The following is a 17,674-nucleotide window of genomic DNA, read 5'->3' on the forward strand; positions in this document are numbered from 1 at the left end:
TCAGTTGCTAAAATACATAAAGGATAAGAATCTGTGCAATGTGCAAGTGACCAGCCACATGCATGTATTGCCAGCGACAACCTGCCTGTCGGGTCCAATCCCCTGTCCTTAAGCTGGGATTGGGTTGCCGAGACACCCCGACCAATCTCATCTGAGTAGACTGCACCGGCTCTACATACCATGGCAATCATTTCCACGGCGTGATTTCTTGTAATGGGTGACCATTAAAATTTTTTACTTTGGAACTGCTTCTGGGGCTCTGAGCTGGGGGAAATGAGCCTCCACTGCATTTATGTGCTGCCACATCTCCCTCCCAAAAGGCTCCCCTCATTTAGGCTTCCTGCTGTGTGAGCACAGCTTGGGGCAGGCAGGCCGTGGCAGGGTGTGGCTCAGGGACACCTACTTGGGTGGCTTCTCCACAGTGCGGTAGGAATTGAAGGACTGGAGCTGGTTCTGGACACCACTCAGGGAGTTGGCCAGCTGCCGGTCATTGAGGGTCACGATCGTTTGCTCAATCCACTGCAGCAGCTCTGAGGCCAGGGACTCATACTTCTCCACCAGGCGCTCGGCCTCCATGGCGTGGTCCAGCACCTGTGAAGCCGTGCTGTGGGTTCCCTGGCCCAGTCCTCCCCTGCTCCCGCTTTAGGGGAGTAGGACCCCTAGGCCAGGCCTCCTCTGGTCTTTATGCCTACCGCCCCCATGCTGGAGAGTACCTTGCCAATTCTTTTGCCTTCCACGGCCAGGGCCTTCATCTTGGAGAAATAGTGGTAGTAAGTAGCCACGTAGGTAATAATTGATTTCTCATCTGGTTGGTCCACATTCACGTCTGAGAAAAAGGACCACTCAGATCAGGCCGAGATTAGAAACCTGCTTCCCAGAAGTATGCCCACAACTCGAATCACTTACTCCAATCCTAGGAGCCTCCTAGCCCTCCCAGGCTGATATCTTTCCAGCTCCCTTCAGAGTAAAATGACAAATAAACTATTTGGACTAAAAGGGCATGAAAAGCTAACCGTTCTATTCCCCCTCTTCCTAGAAACAAGCGGAGTTTAAAATCCAGAAGCCCAAAGAGGCTTTTACCCAGTGTAAAATTAGTTGTTTGGAGAAAGAGAGACAAGAAAAGAAATAGCATTCCCATTAGGGGATGGACTGTGGACTTATGGGCTGGAAAGATGGCCAAGAAGTCATCCAATTCAGGGGCAGCAAGACAGAAGGTATGAACGAGGCCTCCTGAACCCAGGATGTTCAGAGGGATGGGCCCAGGGAGCCCTGGAAGCAGGGACAGAGGCCAGTTCTCAGGGCCATCTTGGGGCACAGTCATGGCTATTTCTTACCTCAGTCCCAAAGTTCAGCTGTGGGCCCAGGAGGTGAGTGTCCTTCAAGCCAAATTAACTCCTACCACGAGGACACCAAGGCTGACTATGACTTGAAATCTCTTAATTGGTTCTCTTAATTGGGCCAGCTTGTATCCTACCTACAGGGAAGACTATTAGACCAGAAGCCCTCCTGACCCCCTCTGACCTCCCACAGGCAGGCGGGAACCACGGAAATCATCTCAGAAAGTTGTGGGATACGAGGCTTTACTTAATATTCTTTATCATAGCTGTGCTTCTCAAACGCTCTCCAAGGAGCATTGTACTTGGCCTGCTTCGATCACTAGTTAGCTGATGTTTGTCATTCTGGACTAAGAAGGCACAGGAAAAGGGACTACAGGTGGGATGGAAGACAGGGAGAAAGTAACCAAGTCCGAAATCTGCCCAAGGAGCTTCAGAAGAAGCATTTCCAGCAAGGAAGTCACTCGGCCCTTCTGTCCTTCCCTTTTCTGGCTGCACCATGACTGCTGACTGCTCTCTGCTCTCCCAGAGAGGTGACTGAGGAAACAGGCTCTGGAGCCAGGCTGCCTGAATTTGAATCTCAGCTCCACCAGCCGTATGACCTTGGGGAAGTCACTCAACCTTTATAGGCCCCTGTCTTCTCTTCCATAAACGGAGCATGATATTGATTTCAAAGGGGGTGTTGTGAGGATTAAATTAATTAGAGCGCGTCAAGTGTAGTGCCAGGTACAAAACAAGAGCTCAGTGGCCATTCCCAGTCTCATCAGCATTAGATCAGAACCACAGGGGCCAATGGGTAGGGTCAACTGACCATAAGGCCAGTGCTTTGTGAGACCTCAAGGTCACGGAGCTTAATTTAGAACCCTAGAGTTTTGGAATTAGAAGGGCCCTTAGAGACCACGGAGACCAATCTTCTCATTTTAGAGACGAGGAAACTGAGCCACAGAGAGGCCAAGCGACTGGCTCTACGTCACAGAGCTGCTCTGTGGAGGGGCTGGGATAGAACCACACCCCAGGGCTCCTTCTGCCACGGGACTGCCTTTCTTCCTATATTCAGATATACTTTTCATGCCATAAAATTCACCCTTTTAAAGTATACTATTCCACGGTTTTTAGTATATTCACAAGACTGTGCAACCGTCACCACGATCTAAATCCAGAACATTTCCGTCACTTCCCAAAGAAACCCCGTAGCCATCTGAACCATCTGCAGTTCCTTCCCGTTCTCGCCGCCCTCAGCCCCCGGCACCCACTCATCCACCTTCTGTCTCTAACCCACAGCCTCTCTGCCCCACCTTCAGGATCCAGCAGCTTCGTAAGTCCCAGCTCCTTCTCAGCCAGATTGAAAGCGTTCTGCAGATTGTAATGTGCATTACACTTCTTCAGGGACTCAAAATCCAGCAGGTCTGGCCTAGGTGGGGAGGGAATATAGAAGGTTTCAAGGGCGTGTGAGATTCTGAAGAGGAAAAGTAAACCACCCCTATCTTTCTCCCTAAGTCCCCAACCCTCCCCGCCCCAGGGCTCCCATCGCAAGCCCTCCATGCAATAGGCACCCCGACATCCTGGTTCTTCTCCGAATGTTCCTTTCTTGTAACTGCCATGTAGCTCATCTCATCTCACTGCTTTGTCTATGTGTGCCTGGGCCCTTGGGTCATCAACCCATCCAGTAACTCGGACAAGCTCTCGAACCCCCGTCTTCTCACCGGTGTTTATGTACAATGGCGTTGAAGGCCAGCCCATCTCTCCAGCTGGTGGTGAAGTTGTGCACGTTGACATTGGGGTACCTGTAAACAGAGGCCAGGATAGACAGTGAGGAGGGCCACCCTGGTCTGTGCCTCGAGGACGGACCCCCAGCTTGTGGTTCCTGGCCCCCATCCTTCCTTTACTGCACAGCCTTGGTGCATCCAACCCTCCAAGGCCACGCTGCCTGGGCAGCCTCACCCCGCGGTCTTCATCTGGCACCACAGCAGCAGGGCATCCTTGGCTGACTTCTTCTCCTTATTGTCTTCTGTTTCCACACTTATGTCTTGGATCTAAGAAGGAAGGAAGGAAGGAAGGAAGGGAGGGAGGAAGGGAGGCCCTCACTCCCTGAACAGGGGCTCCTGGAATGATCAGAGATGCTCAGAGATACACGGCAGGAAACTGCTCCTTAGATTCCTGGATTAGGGTCCAAGGACAGAGCCTGGGGACCTTTCCTCCTGGGTTAGTGACCACAAAACTTCAGGTCAAAGGGATTTGAGGCAGCAGAATGGGGTGGGAACTCGGAAGAGTGGAAGTGCCTCGAAGCGAAGAATGCGGGTTCCTGCAGGTGGGGGAACTGCAGGTGGCGGAGTGAACATTTCCTGAGAGCTGGGTTTCAAAGGTGAAGCTGACAGAGCTCTGCTTAGGGCTGGAAGGAGCAGGGGAGGTTACACCCGGGGAGGAGGCAGGGGAATCAGGAGAGCTGTGATGGCATTAGGACACTGGACTGGCTTTGCTCAGGGCATAAGAAGGAGTAGGGCGGCTGTCCTCTTTTGAGGGAGGTGAGCAGAGTTTGAGGCAGCGGAGTGGGCTGGTGACCAGACCCCAAATGTAGCTCTAAAGCTCTCCGTGGTGAAGGACCAGTCTGTAAAATTTCCAGTCCCTTGTGCAGCAACATGTGGTCCTATAGCCCGTGACCAGTACACAGCCCAGGCCACAGGGAATTTGCCACAGAAGTCTGACAACACCCACGCTGGCCTCCACCCTGTTTAATGAGGAGCGTCCCCTGATTTGGCGTATGAGGTTCTAGGCCCCCCGTGTGTGCAGCGACCTTTGGGGCTGCAGCACCGGTGTGCAGGGCACCCACCGAGCAACACCGTGCGGGGTACCTGGAATCGAAGGATGATGGTCCACACCAGCCCGAGGGTCAGGCGGTGGTTCCCGTCCACAATGTCATGCGAGCCCACGTTTTCCAGGTGCACTTTTTGCTCCTTCAGGAACTGCAGCGCCTTGTCCACGTTCTCCAGGCAGTGGATCCGCATGCGGCCCTTTGTGGGCTTTGGCTGTCGAGGGACCGGGGACACAAAGCCATGGGACAGTGGGCCACCTCCTCCTTCCCTCCTAGCTTTCCCGGGGCCCTGCTTCCTACACCTTCCCCATGACCTCCCTCAGGAACACAGGGACCGCCCCAGGGAGCTAAAGCTGAGTTGCAGATGAGGCTTGGGGCAGATTAAGATTCCCAAGGGAATTAACGACACCCAGAGTGGGTGGGAAAAAAATGTTTTCAATGGGGCCACTGTTCCTGTCTCCACGAAGCAATGCTCCTGGTTTAATTCACGCAGCAAAGCCTCTCAAAATGAAACCATCCTCTGAGCAGAGGGCGGCCACTGCTTTCTGCTCTGTGGTGTCACTCTTCTCGTTCAGGGCCACTCCCACAGCTTGTCCCCTTGACCACTGTCTCTCAGGCTGCCTCCTCCCTGGTGACCACAGCTCACCAGTGTCTCTCCCGAGAGCACCTCGAGGAGCCTCAGGAGGTTACGTCCATCCCGGAGGTCGCTGTACAGGTCTCCCACCCGGCATGTCACCCGGGCCAGGTGAGAGTTGACCCACTTGGTGAAGGTTTTCTTCTGGACAGCTTCTCGTTCATCTGTGGCAGCAACATGGGGTCATTTCTGCCCTTCAAGTACCGTGCACCTGTTTCTAAACACCAGTTGGTGGGGTTGGGGAAGTGAGGTCTGGGGAGGAGGAAGGGCAGGAAGACGGCCGGGAGGAAAACCCATAGCTTAAAAAGCCGGGAAATACAGAAATTGGAATGAGTTCATAAGCAAGGTGAAGAACAAAAATAAGAGACGGAAAACAGGCTTTGAGAAGAAAGGATGAAAGAAATTAGAAGCAGGGGACATGCAGGGAAGGTCTGGGATCAGGGCTCTGTCATGTAACAGTGGTGAAACGCTGTTGCTTCACCCATCAGGGCCTCACTTTCCTCATCTGTAAAATGGGCACATTACTTTCTCTTTCAGCAAGTCATTGTGTTGACTGAGACAACGTGTGTAAGATGCGGCACGAAGTGGCTCCTCGATGAGTTACTGTTTACAGGCATGATCTAACCCGAAGGAAAGAGTAAGAGTTTCTCAGGTCGGTCCAGCAGGAGGTATGGCTGTTCCCTTTTGGTGGTGGACAAAGGAGAGGGTGTGGACTTAAATTACAGCAGCCGCTGTTCCAAGTGGTCATTAGAAGGATGTGACATAATAGAGGCTGCAGGCCTCCTGAGTCAGCTTGCTCTCCTGGGATAATTTAAAGAGAAGACAGGTTCCTCTACTTCTGGGTTCATTCAATTGGTTGCAGGGGGATCCTGTCCCAGGACACCAATATTCCAATGCCAAGAGGGGAAACATCATCGTGAAAGTAGGAAACAGGGAAAACAGAGGGGTGGGGGCAGGAAGAAGCCAGGCAGAGCTTAGCACCAATCTCAAAAAAAGTGAGGAGATGCCTGTTGCCTGGCCCACAGGGGGAGCTGCTGATGAGGGGATGCTGTTACATTTCACAGAAAAATAAGAATTAAAAATATTATAAATGACAACGTGAGGGAAGAGGCTCAGGCCATCGGAAGCTGCTCTGGCCACTAGGATTTCCACCGGTTCTCGCCAGAGGAGCCCAGTGCAAGGACCCAGTGCAAATGGCCAGGGCCTGAAGAGTCACTTGTCCTTCCGTCTCGGCACCAGCATCTCAGAAACCGAAAAGACTCACCCCTTAATCTCACATTCCTACGCACCTCACCCATAAAACATAGTGACACACCCATGTCTATTTCTGTCTTTCTTACCTCCAACCCCGTACCTGGGACAATCTTGGGGTCCTAACAAATGCTCATTTATCCTGATGCTCTGTGGGCCTTCTCTCAGGGTCCACAGGCCCTGCCCGAGCCGGGGACCGCCCGGAACATCAGCCATTACTGGATCCATGGAGTCTGCCCTGATGCCAGGCACACGGGGGTGAGGCCATTTTGGCGCACAGGTAGCATGAAAGGGGAAGACGTGGAAACGGGGGCAGCTAGGAGAAAAATGTGCAAAGCCGAGCGCCAGGGACAAAGTGTAACTTTACAAGGCGTCCACGGACACACAAGACACAGTGGCTCCCAGAGATACACTGGAGTATGGCCGCCAGGGTGAACACAGCCTGCTCAGACATATACCTGAGCCTGTCTGCACCAGCTCCCTTTGACACTCTCCCTGGTTTCCACACACACTTAAGACACCCATTCAGAAACCCAGGGCAGCACAGACACGCCCTAGGTCCCTCGCCTACTGGCTCACTCTCCCTGTCTCCTTCCCTTACCACCCCAGCGGGCGTTTCCTCCCAAAGGCCGGAAAGCCTCAGCGAACCACGCTCGCTCCTCGCCTTCGAGGGCACACGCCCAGCGGGGCCCCGCCGCCGCCACCGTCACACCCGCGCTCGCTCTCACCGCCGCTCCAGCGGGTCCAAGCCTTTCCCGATTCTGTCAGCATCCCCGTGTTTTCCGGCCACTTGTAATTACTCCCCCGGCACTTCGTCTCCCAACACAAACGTCTGAGTCACAGAAGATGCTCCCCCCGACCCCGGGTTCCTGGCTCCGGCTCCTCTCCCACGCCCCCCCCCCCGGGCCCCTCGCTCCGCGGGACCCCCTCTCCGCGCGGCTCCCCTCCGCTCGCCCCCCGGAGCCCACCTTGAAGCTGCTTGAAGCGTCCCTCCAGCACGCTGGCGCGCTGAGCCGGGCTGATGAAGGCAGCCGGCGAGAGCGGGAGGCCCCCGGGGTTCTGAGACTCTTCCACAGCCTCGTAGTAAAACTCGCCGGCCCCGTTCAGGCCGTGCCCGTGCGCCCTGCTCACTTCGTGCCCGTTCATGCTGCTGCCGCCTCTCACTCTCCCGGGGCCCAGAGTCCATGCTCTGCCCGCGCCGGGGCGGGGCGCCGAGGGTCCGCTCCCCCTCGAGCCTGGGATCTCGCGAGCCTGGGGTCCCCGGATGGCAGGGGGTGTGCCTCAAGGACGGTGGAAGTTTCGAGGAGTAGGAAAAAGGGGTCACGGGATGTCTGAGCCCCGAGCTCCGGGACCCGTCGGCAGAACACACCTGGCTGCGGCGAGAGGAGACGGAGGCAGCTCCAGACAAACAGGTCGGACAGTGACGGGGGAGGGGTGGGAGGCGGAGCTTTCCGGCTGGGGCAGGGGCAGGGCCAGGCCCCGCGGGCCGCAGGAGGGAACTGCCAGCGCCTTAGAGACCTGCCCGTCTGGCCCCCAGTTGCCTCCGAGTACGCAAGACCCGAGGGAGAGGCCCCCGAAGCAAAGTCCTGCTTTCCCAAGGTCTGCAGGTGTGTTGAGGATACCCCCTCTCTGCGACTCTGGGAGGTCCCCCCTTCAGGATGTGGGCTTTGAGCCCCAGCTCGGGGAGCAGAGAAAGAGAAATCCTTGAAGGGGCAAAGCCAGCTCAGTAGTACTAGCCAGGCACTGTGCTAGGTGTTTGCTTACATTCCTTTATTTGTGAGATAGGTGTTGTTATCTTCCTCTCTTGTTTGTCATCCTCACCTCCAGTACCAGCTCCTTCCCTGCCATGGGGCCCATCAGGCCCCCAGTACACCCACTGCCGGGCACATCTACCCGATTTCCTTCCTACCTTTCTATGGGCTTCAGCCCTTGTCACTTACAAGCTACTCTTGCCCTTCTCCCATCTTCCTTCATTCAGTATCTTTTCGGCACCTACCGGTGCGAGGCGCAGTGCTAGGCAAAGCCCACACAGTGACACCTCCACAGGAGAGCCCCATTTAGTGGTGGAGATAAACACCTATGGACAGCATGAGGTGGCATATGTCGCATGCACAAACATTGCAACCGTCCTGGGTATCACGTGTCGTGTGCACACAGACATCATGACCATTCTAGAGGCTACTCTTATCCAAAATCAGGGTACCAGAGAAACTTTCCCCCAAAGAGGTGAGATTCTCCATAACCCATGTCTTCTGCCTCCTCTCATCTATAGAAACAGCAGTATGAGTATTTCACAAGCCAGCGTGTAGACCTGACCAGAAGGACAGGGAGGCCCAGCAGAAAATGATAAGGGATACCCAGAAGCAATGGCTACCACATGGGGATCCTCAGAATGGTGTGGGGCTGGCGGAAAAGAATTACCTGGAGAGCTTAAAAATTCCGATTCCTGGACCTTAAGTCCAAAGATTCTAATTCGGTGTGCCCAGAAAGGGCTTTGAGAACCTATATTTGTGAAAACATCCATGGGTGATCCTGTAAAAAGTGCAGCCAAGTTTGGGAACCACCCCCCTCAGTGTCTCCCTTCTTATAGGAGGCCACCTCACCCATGCTGGGAGCACCCCCTCTCAGGAAGGAGGAGCTGTGACCTCTCCCACTGCACTGGGCTGGGAGGCCAGCAGGTCAGTGGAAAAGACAAGGGTGGCATGGAGGAGGGAAGCCAAAAGGGTGGGTGGCCTTGGGGTGTGTGGGTGACTCAGCCCCACGACAGCCGCAGCCGGTGGTGTCAGGTGGCAGCCGCACTCTTGTTGCCATGACAACTCCTCCCCAGAACGCAGGGAGGCCCGTCGAACGGGTTTGCTTGTGCTCACAGGGGCCGAAGGAGAGAACCGAGGCCATAGGGGAGGGCAGGGGCTGAGGCAGGCGGGAGAATGGGCGGCTGCAGAAACCAGAGGGAACCTGTTTCAGGGAACCAGTAGATGAAATAGAGGGAGGAACAGGCGGCAGGTGGAAGGAACAGGTGGGGAGGGAGAGGAGAGGCTACTGGACTAGGAGGGAGAACAGGTGTGAGAGATGACAGTGGAAATCAAGGAAGAGACAAGAGGATGAAAGGTAAGGGAGAGGTGGGTGGAAACAGGACAGCAAGACTAAGAGCGCAAAAGAATTAAGGAACATGACTCAGGGATAGAGGCCAGGAAGTCAGCTGAGCGCAGAGGGGAATACAGCTGAGTCCCAGGGTCAGCACGGCTTCTCCCTGCTTGTGGGGAAGGAAGCTGGGCATGTTATGGATTGTGCGCGGTTTGTTCTTGAGGCTGGAGTTGGGGACCAGGGGCTTGGTAGGGTGATCTGGGTTTCCCGCTCTAGTGCAGCAGCTTAGAAAGAGAGTCGGTCTTCCCATGAAGTTGAAGGACTCTTCATGACAAGCTTCCCATCCCAGCATTCTCAGCATCTCCCCCGGCCCTCCCCTGACCTCACCTGCCAGGGCCTTAATTCGAGACCTCTCAAAGAGGCGGGCTGAGCTGCTGTCATTGTCCCAGTCCGAGTCAGGCAGGTCCCAGCGGTTGTTGATGTCACTGTACTGGCCCTGGATCTCCAAGCTGTCAAAGTCTGTGGGTGACAGGGTGCTGCTCATGGTGGTGGATGGCCTCCTGCTCCTGCAAGGGGGAATGTGGCTGGTGAGACGCATCTCAAAGCCGCTGAGTCCAACACTTACCGTGTCCTCCTCTCTTCCTGCCCTAGATCTGCTCTGCTCTCCTGACGGCCAAAGGTTGCGGTCGTTGTTTTCACCAATGGAAATCATCCCCCAGTGGGAGAGAGGAAGCCATGGTGGAGAAGCAGAGAGACAGGAACACAACAGACACACGTGGAGAGAGGCTGGAAGGCAGCAGTGTCTCAGAGCGACATAGTGGAGATGGTCTCCAGAGCCTCAGGCCAGAGAGGGACAGTGGGCAGGGGGCCGAAGGTGGCGATGGCCCTCAGCGTGGCTCAGGACAGCAGTGTGTACACCAGGGCAATGCAGGGAAGCAGGCCTGGGACCCCTTGGGCAATAGTGAGTATAAACCGGAGTTCTTTCATTCCTGGTTCCACAAACCGTTCTGAGTGGCCCCCGCCCCACCCCCGAGATGGCCTCCTATACCCTGTAAGCCAGGGATCCCCACCCCCCGGGCCGCAGACCGGTATGGGTCCACGGCCCGATAGGAACCAGGCTCTAGAGCAGGAGGTGAGTGGCGGGTGAGCGAGCGAAGCATCACCTGCAGCTCCCCATCACTCCTCATCGCTGGCATTACGACCGTCCCCCCCACCCCCATGAAACCAAAAGGTTGGGGACTGCTGCTGTAAGCGATTTGAGGTGAAAAGACCCACATCTTGCTCTCAGGCCAAGATGCATCTATGATACACCAGGAAGACTGATGCACTGCTAGTAAGTATGGATAAAGAGCCCAGGAGTTCAAAGGAGGACACAGTATGGTTATCTCCCCTTTGTTCCCTTTTACTTGTGACACAGAATACTTAATAGGTGCTCAACGAACATCAGCTGTGATTTGTGTCCTCGCCATTTACATGCATCACCTCGTCGCAACCCTCTGTGGGGCAAGGGTCCATTATCATCCCCATTTCATAGATGACAAAGTTGCTCCATGAAAGTTAAATCACGGTTCAAGGTCACTGGGAGGCAGCTGGAAGGCGCAGAGCTGGGTTTTGAAGCGGGATTCTTTTTGACTCTGGAGGACAAGCTCTTAATCATAACATTTACATGTTCCTTGAACTTCCTGGAGCCCTTCAGAGCTCCCTTCTAGGGCCCAGGCTGGGGAAACTGGGACCGTGTGTGCTCGCCAGCACAACTCACGACTCTATTTTACACAAACAAACCCTGTCCTTCTCCAAACTAACAAATGAGTTTCAGATTAGCTTCTAGGGATTTTTTTTTTTTTTTTTAAACCTCTACTGTCCAAAGTTCTCGAGTAATTCAGCAGCCATTCAAGAGAATGGAGGGGGCTGACTCTGTAACTGAACCCCAAATTCTGCATTTCTCATTTTCCTAGTGCCTCTCAAATACAAAGACATTTTCATCCTTAGCACCCTCCTAGGGTTGGGGCTATGACCTTGGCAGTCTCTGGCTCTAGAAAGAAGGTATGGTACCTCTTGTGTGGTGTGGGGGAAGGAAGAAAGAATGGGTGGTGAGTTGTGGGTGGTTAGCGAGATGTGTTCCCATGGGTGCACAGGGCAGAACTTGGCTTCTGTCATTAAGTGGTTTCATGAAGCGGAACCTGCCCCACAAGAAGGCCAGGACTGTCTACCCCTCCCCTTTCTCCCAAAAAGAAAACACACACAAGCATTTCCCTGGGAGTTAAGGTCTCAGGTTCCTAGATTTGGGCTTTTCATTCCCTGTAATAGGAAAGAGAGCTTCATTTTTACTAGGCCGAGGACTCCTTTCTCATTTAAAATCCATCATTTTCCCTAATCCCCAGCAGATTCTTTGAATTTGCTCTGTAAATATTTATATAAAAATAAATTCGAGGGCAGAGCCAAGTCATCCTGAGCAAAGAGTGCTGTAGGCAAGGTGTGACTTGAACTAGAGTCCCCGAATACTCTCAGCCACTGGACAGGGAAGCAGCCTAAGCCCTGGGACCAATTCAAATTCCATTTCTCTGGGCCCCTCAGATTAGGGCTTCTTCCACAGCAGCCATGCTCACACTTAGCTCTGGGATGCACATTTCTAGCACTCCCACTCTCCCTGCATAAGCTCTCCACAAAAAACCCTACATACAATGTCCCGCCTTCTATTCTGTGACCCTTTTTCCTTTTATCAGGAGTCACAAACCTACTAAAGCCAGCCCCCAGGGGTATGGCCAATGAGCTGTTATAAAAGAACTAATTTGGGATTCTTTTAGGTGGGCTTGCGCTTTCCACTTCTCTACAGGCCCCACCATTCCCTGTTGGCTCCTTCCCAGCCTTGTCACACATTTTTGTTACCTGCTTGGCCCCTGAAGGCCTCTGAGGTTTTCACACCTTGTTTTATATCTTTGTACTCCACAAAGAGCAGAAACTTAAAGAAGCAGACTGTCAGACCCCATCTCCAAACTGCTGTGTGTCCCCAGGACCTCTGGAAGCTGTACAAAACCTAAACATGTACCGCTTTGGCTTCTTTTTGGTGATCCAACTTTGTCCTCCTGACGGATCCTGTTGGGACCGAGGCATGGGATCCAGACCTCTCAGGGAGGTCTGGGTGTTACAACCTCTCCTATAACTTGGGGAAGAAAATATGAAGCTGGAACCTCCCCTTCTCCCAAATAAAATGGTCCCCTGGCTAAATCCAATTTGAGACATACATGCTTTTCATCCTGAGTTTCCAAGATGCCTCCCATCATATAGATAAGGAACCAAGATGGCACTGGTGTCCTTAGATCAGTGGTCCCCAACTTTTTTGGCCCCAGGGACTGGTTTCGTGGAAGACAATTTTTCCATGGACGGTGGTGGTGCGGGGAGGATGGTTCAGGTGGTAATGCAAGCGATGGGGAGCGGCAGATGAAGCTTCACTCACTCACCCGCTGCTCACTCCTGCTGTGCGGCCCGGTTCCTAACAGGCCACAGACCCATACCGGTCCACGGCCCGGGGGTTGGGGACCCTTGCCTTAGGTCACAGGACCCCATGGGGCCACCATGTTGGAACTCCAAGGAGTTTATTCCCATAGTGAGTGATGCTTTCTGGTGTCCTTCAGCACAGTGGCTCTGAGAGCCTCTGAGTTTTGGTTTTCAAGCATTTGGGCTCTGCAGACCCCTGGCCTTTTGGACAATGTGCTGTGTTCTGTGTTCCCTGCTGCCATGTCCAGAGTCCTGTAGTTTTCTGGTTGAGTTTCTCTACATAGATCCCACCCTGGTTTCTTTTCTCTGATTTATCATTCCTCGCTTATGATTTGGGTCTCCATGCTCATTTCCTTAGTCAGCCTGTGCCCCAGCCCCACGACTCCCTAACTCAACTCTGTGCTGGGGAATCATCAACCTGATTCTTCTCCATGGATTCCTGGACTCTGGCGATAGGACGGTACAGCAGCTAATCCAGATTACAGTTTCACCAATGCCTTATTCTTAGCCACTGACCTGGAGGCCAGGCCCAAGTAGCTTACATTGTTCATGCTATGATAAAGCCAACTCCCACCAGCTGCAAGCTTGGGGTCCTGCTAGATTATATGCCCAAGCGCTGCTGGATGCAGATTCTGCTCAGCCTAGTGCTGACCCTCAAGGGCAGCTGCCCCCTTCCCCTTTCCTCCCTTTCGCTGGCCTGTAAAGCTAGAAATCCTATCCCCCCGGGCTAGAGTCTGTCTTGTACCCTAATTCCTTCTCTCGCCACATCCTCCTCCTGATTAATTCTTTCCCTCCCTCAGAGACAGTTGATCATTCCCTCCTCTGTGCTCCCACAGCACTTCAGCATGCAGCTATTATTACACTTATCACATTGTATTACAGTCAGTTGTTTATGTGTCTCTCTGCCTGCTCCACTTTTAACCCATTGAGGACAAGGGCTGCATCTTACTCATGTTGGTGTTTTCCCAGTACAATAGGTATTCAATAAAGAGATAGTGAATGAACTAATAAAGACCTATCGTATAGCACAGGGAACTGTACTCAATACTCTGTAACGACCTATACGGGAAAGGAATCTAAAAAAGAGTGGAGATATGTATATGTATAACTGATTCACTTTGCTGTACAGCAGAAACTAACACATTGTAAATCAACTATGCTCCAATAAAATTTTTTTAAAAAAGAAAAAAAAGAACATTTAAAAAAGAGACATTGAATGAATGGGCCATAATTCTTTTTTTTTTTTTTTCCATCAAATTCATGTCTTTTTTAGGTTTAGAGAAAAAAACACAAGGAAAGAATGAAAATGGCATCAGAGAAGACCCTCTGCTTCTCATCTGGAGTACCGTCAGTGTTGAGCTCTATAGTACAGGATCAGGGATTCTCAACCTTGCATGAATTGTAATTACCTGGAGGGCTATTAAAACACAGACCACTGGGCCCTGCTCCCCAGAGCTTCTGATTCAGGAGATCTGGGGTGGGGCCTGGGAATTTGCATTTCTAAACTGTTCCCAGATGATACTAAAGCTACTGGTCTGGAGGCCACACCTTGAGGGCCACTGTTGTTCAAAGATGAGGAGCAGTTAGAATTAGTTAGAGAAGCTATGAGGACAGAGAAGACACAAAGTTTCAGGGGTGAGTGTGACCTGAGGTTAGCCCCTGGGTCTGTTTAGGCTCTCTCCCATGCTAAACTCAAATACAACTTCCCCTCAGAAACCCCAAGACCCACAAAGAACCAGAAGCCTCAGGCAATGAGAGAGGAAAATGAAGATGGAGTGGGCTCTAGATCTAATGAGACAAATAGAGCTGATGGCTGGACACAGGCGAATCGCAGATGTGCGGAAGGACGACGATATGGCTGGAGACGCTGCTGGGAGGTGGAGTTGAACAAATGACAGCGGGATGAATAACAGATGAGAAGGAATGGGGACTTTGGCAAAGTAAAAATCTTATTTGACTCAAAGTATGAGTGGACCAGCAGAGAGATAAAAGGAAAAAGAAATCACAAGCAAACTCGGGGCTCCTAGGACAGCAAAAGGAAATGCACGCAGGGCAACCAGAGACCCGAGAGACGAAACCCCAACCATTTCCCTCAAGGCTGTATTCCTGATAAAGCACCAGGAACTCTCCTCCAAGGAACTTAGGAACTGGGCTGAAGAGTGGGACTGGATTTTTGTTTGATCTTCTCCTTTAGAATCCTCCACTCAGGGCAGAATTATTCAGATTAATTTCCATTCCCTTCCTACGTCCCTCCCCCAAGTCTGTAACCGATGGGTTACATCAGTTTCTCTAAGGGACAAATCTAAGATCCCTATTAGCTTTTTTCTCCCTTATCCCTTGCTCTTCTGAATATGCCAAGAGGTTGCCCAGCACCTCAAGCTAAGTCACGTATTTGGAATTCACTCTGCCCCCTTCACCTTCAAGGGAAACTGGTTTGTAGACACCGTGCCAGTGCCTGAACTGACCAGCTCTCCAGCGCCGGAATTGTGGCTGCTCTCGGAGGGGAGGAGGGCAGCTGAGAAACAACCCACGGAGACAGCATGTAGCAGGTTAGGACAGGGGCAAGCCTGCAGATCAGACAAGCATGTAATGCCACGAGGTTAAAGGGGTAAAGTCGTTCTGAGCCACAGTGGATGGTAAATGCCGATTGTGGTGCTGGAGTTGGAACCGCTCAGGAGGAGGCCTTGCCCACTAGTTCTGTGCCCGCGGACTCCAAGCCCTCTGCATATCTCGGCCACAGGGACACCTTACGCTGCCTCTTCCCCGCCACCCGCAGGGGCTTCATTCTCCCTTCTTCCTCTGCCAGTGTTCCGGTCACCACAGCCAACCATGTCCCTCTCTCACACACACTGTGAGGGAGCATAAAAGGAGAGCATGCAGCTAGCTACCAAAGAGGCGAGGAGAAGCCCACCGGCTCCAGAGGGAGCCCCCAGCCAGCTCCCGAGAGGGAGTCGGGCGCTCACAGCTGCGGGGCAGAGACAGCCAAGCGTGTCCGCAGCACTTGGACCGGCGCCGGCCGGCCCGCCTCCGCGATGCGAACAGCTGGCGCTGTCAGACACGCTCAGAGCCCAGCGACCCGATCCCTTAACGCGTTTGTCAGCCCCAACTCTTCCAGACTCTTCTCTGGTCTCCGGAAAGGCCCGCGTCCCGCAAGCCTCGATCCCCGCTGCTCGCACACGGGTACCTGGGTGGCTGGCACTTGACTCTCCATCCTGTCCCCGGGACCCAGCGGGAGCGAGCGCCAGGAGCCGCATCTTCCCACCCCTGCTCCCCTGGCCGGCCGCGGCCCCGACCCCGACCCCGACCCCGACCCCGCCGCCCGCACGCGGCCGCACAAAGCGCACAGCCCCGCCGGCCGGGACAAAGCGGGCCCGGGCACCGGCACCTACCTCGGTGCGGAGCGCCGGCCGGACAGCCGGGAGCGCGACGGGCGGGGGCGCACCGGTCGTCGCCGCGCCCGCAGCCCAGCCGCGAGGGGCGGTTGCGGGCGGCGGCGGGGCGCACGGCAGGCTGCAGGCGGGCGCTGTCACGGGGCGCGAGCGGCGCGGGGAGCGCGCGGGGCCGGCGGTGGCGGGGCGCGGGCGCGAGCGACGGGACTGCGGCGCCGCGGAAGGAGGACAATAGCCTCCCCCTGCCGCAGGCCGCCGGCTCCCGCGGGAGGCTCGGGACCATCTGGAGCCGGCAGCCCCGCGGGGCTCGGGGCGGGGCCCGAGTCACCCCCTCCCCGCCCGGCGCCATGGCAACCGCGGCCCCTCTTGGGTCTCCGCTCAGCTCCCCGGCCCGGGGTCGCTGACCTTCCCCGGGGCGAACGCGGCGTCAGCTCCTCTGCCGGCTCCCGACCTCCCCCCCCAACCCCCCGCCTACCCTGTGAGTGCCCCCAGAGCCCCGCCTTCCGGTCCTCGCCGGCCCTGGTCACCCTCGGGCCGTCCGGGTACCCCCCACAGCTTGGGGGCTCTGTCTCCGCAGTTTGAGTGGCCCACCTTTGTCCCTACTCCGCTTTTCGCCCCAAATCTGTATCCCCGGGACACGCAATGCCTCCTTTAATGGCACTCACCGCCCAGAAGATTTCCCAATATTCAGCCTCTGTTTCCCGTTTCAATTTTTCCTCTTTGGGCACCTCCAGTCAATCCATCTCCCTTTAAGCATTTCTTTCATCCAGCCCTTCTCTCTCTGGTCCTCCTTCGGTCAGGTAGGCCGGCTCTCTTTCCCAAAGCATCTCCATGGTACGTGTGGAGATTCGTCTCCTCGCAGATCAGATTCTCAGAACAGTCATCACTGCAGCTTCTCTCAGCTCCTTCTCAGCTCCTCTCATTTATCAACCAGAATTCCGGCCTACTCACTGTCTTAAAAGGGAATGGGGGTGGGGACGGACATTTCTCAGCCTGTCACAGCTGGGTTTCTCCTTGGTTTAGTAGCATCGGAGTGGTCTAAGGTGGAGTGGTCTAAGGTCTAGTGGTCTAAGGTCATCGAATAGTGAATTGCTATCTCCTTAAGAGAGGAAAGAATTATGCCCAAATCATAAAGTTATAGAGTGCCAGGTAGGTGCTAAAAGTGCGTTATCTCATGTGACCCCCCCCCCCTCCCCAACTCCAGCTCTAAGAGGTAGGTACAGTTCTTTCATACTCGGAGACTAAGCTAAGAGATGAACTAGTAATAATAGACTGAGCTTTGTACAGAGCAGTCTGAATTGAACCATTAGATTTTACTGCCCCTGAAGATGTGGGCCTGTTTCTACCTGAGAATGCTTGAAATGGCCAAGTAAGGGCAATGTGAAGAATGGGCTTTGCCTGAATTATTGATTTAAGGTTTTGTTTATTTATGAGTAATGGCATTTTAGGATTTGACTCCTTTCTGGAAAGGTATACATAATGAAACAAATATGTAAGTATTTGAAGTACTTTCCAGATATGATTTTGGTAAGGTGAAATCGTTTGTGTTAAACCCACTTGAAAACATTTTCAAGGTAAAAAAAAAAAAAGCCCTGCTACCAATCCAAACTAGTTGTGTCATCTCACCTACCTGGCCTCAGTTTTCCTAGTCTATAAAATGGGTTGGGAGAGGGGTTGT

General features: G+C 53.8%; 1 protein-coding gene across 2 annotated transcripts in view; it reads right to left on the reverse strand.

The window, feature by feature from the left end:
- SPTBN2 (spectrin beta, non-erythrocytic 2) overlaps positions 1-16,002 on the reverse strand; it is a 37,171-nt gene extending 21,169 nt beyond the window's left edge. The window contains exons 1-9 of one of the 2 annotated variants that reach the window (XM_068554417.1): positions 15,997-16,002; positions 9,500-9,678; positions 4,790-4,941; positions 4,184-4,357; positions 3,276-3,367; positions 3,038-3,118; positions 2,630-2,745; positions 714-826; positions 404-591 (exon numbers count right to left, since the gene is read on the reverse strand). In XM_068554417.1, coding sequence (XP_068410518.1) covers positions 404-591; positions 714-826; positions 2,630-2,745; positions 3,038-3,118; positions 3,276-3,367; positions 4,184-4,357; positions 4,790-4,941; positions 9,500-9,656 — 1,073 coding nt within the window. In that variant the 5' untranslated portion in view covers positions 9,657-9,678; positions 15,997-16,002. Of the gene's footprint in view, positions 1-403; positions 592-713; positions 827-2,629; positions 2,746-3,037; positions 3,119-3,275; positions 3,368-4,183; positions 4,358-4,789; positions 4,942-6,996; positions 7,175-9,499; positions 9,679-15,996 lie in introns of those variants that run through there. The other variant, XM_068554415.1, reaches the window with a different exon arrangement.
- Positions 16,003-17,674: the final 1,672 nt, after the last annotated feature.

The sequence above is a fragment of the Eschrichtius robustus genome, chromosome 11, assembly GCF_028021215.1.
Source record: "Eschrichtius robustus isolate mEscRob2 chromosome 11, mEscRob2.pri, whole genome shotgun sequence".
Classification (NCBI taxonomy): domain Eukaryota; kingdom Metazoa; phylum Chordata; class Mammalia; order Artiodactyla; family Eschrichtiidae; genus Eschrichtius; species Eschrichtius robustus.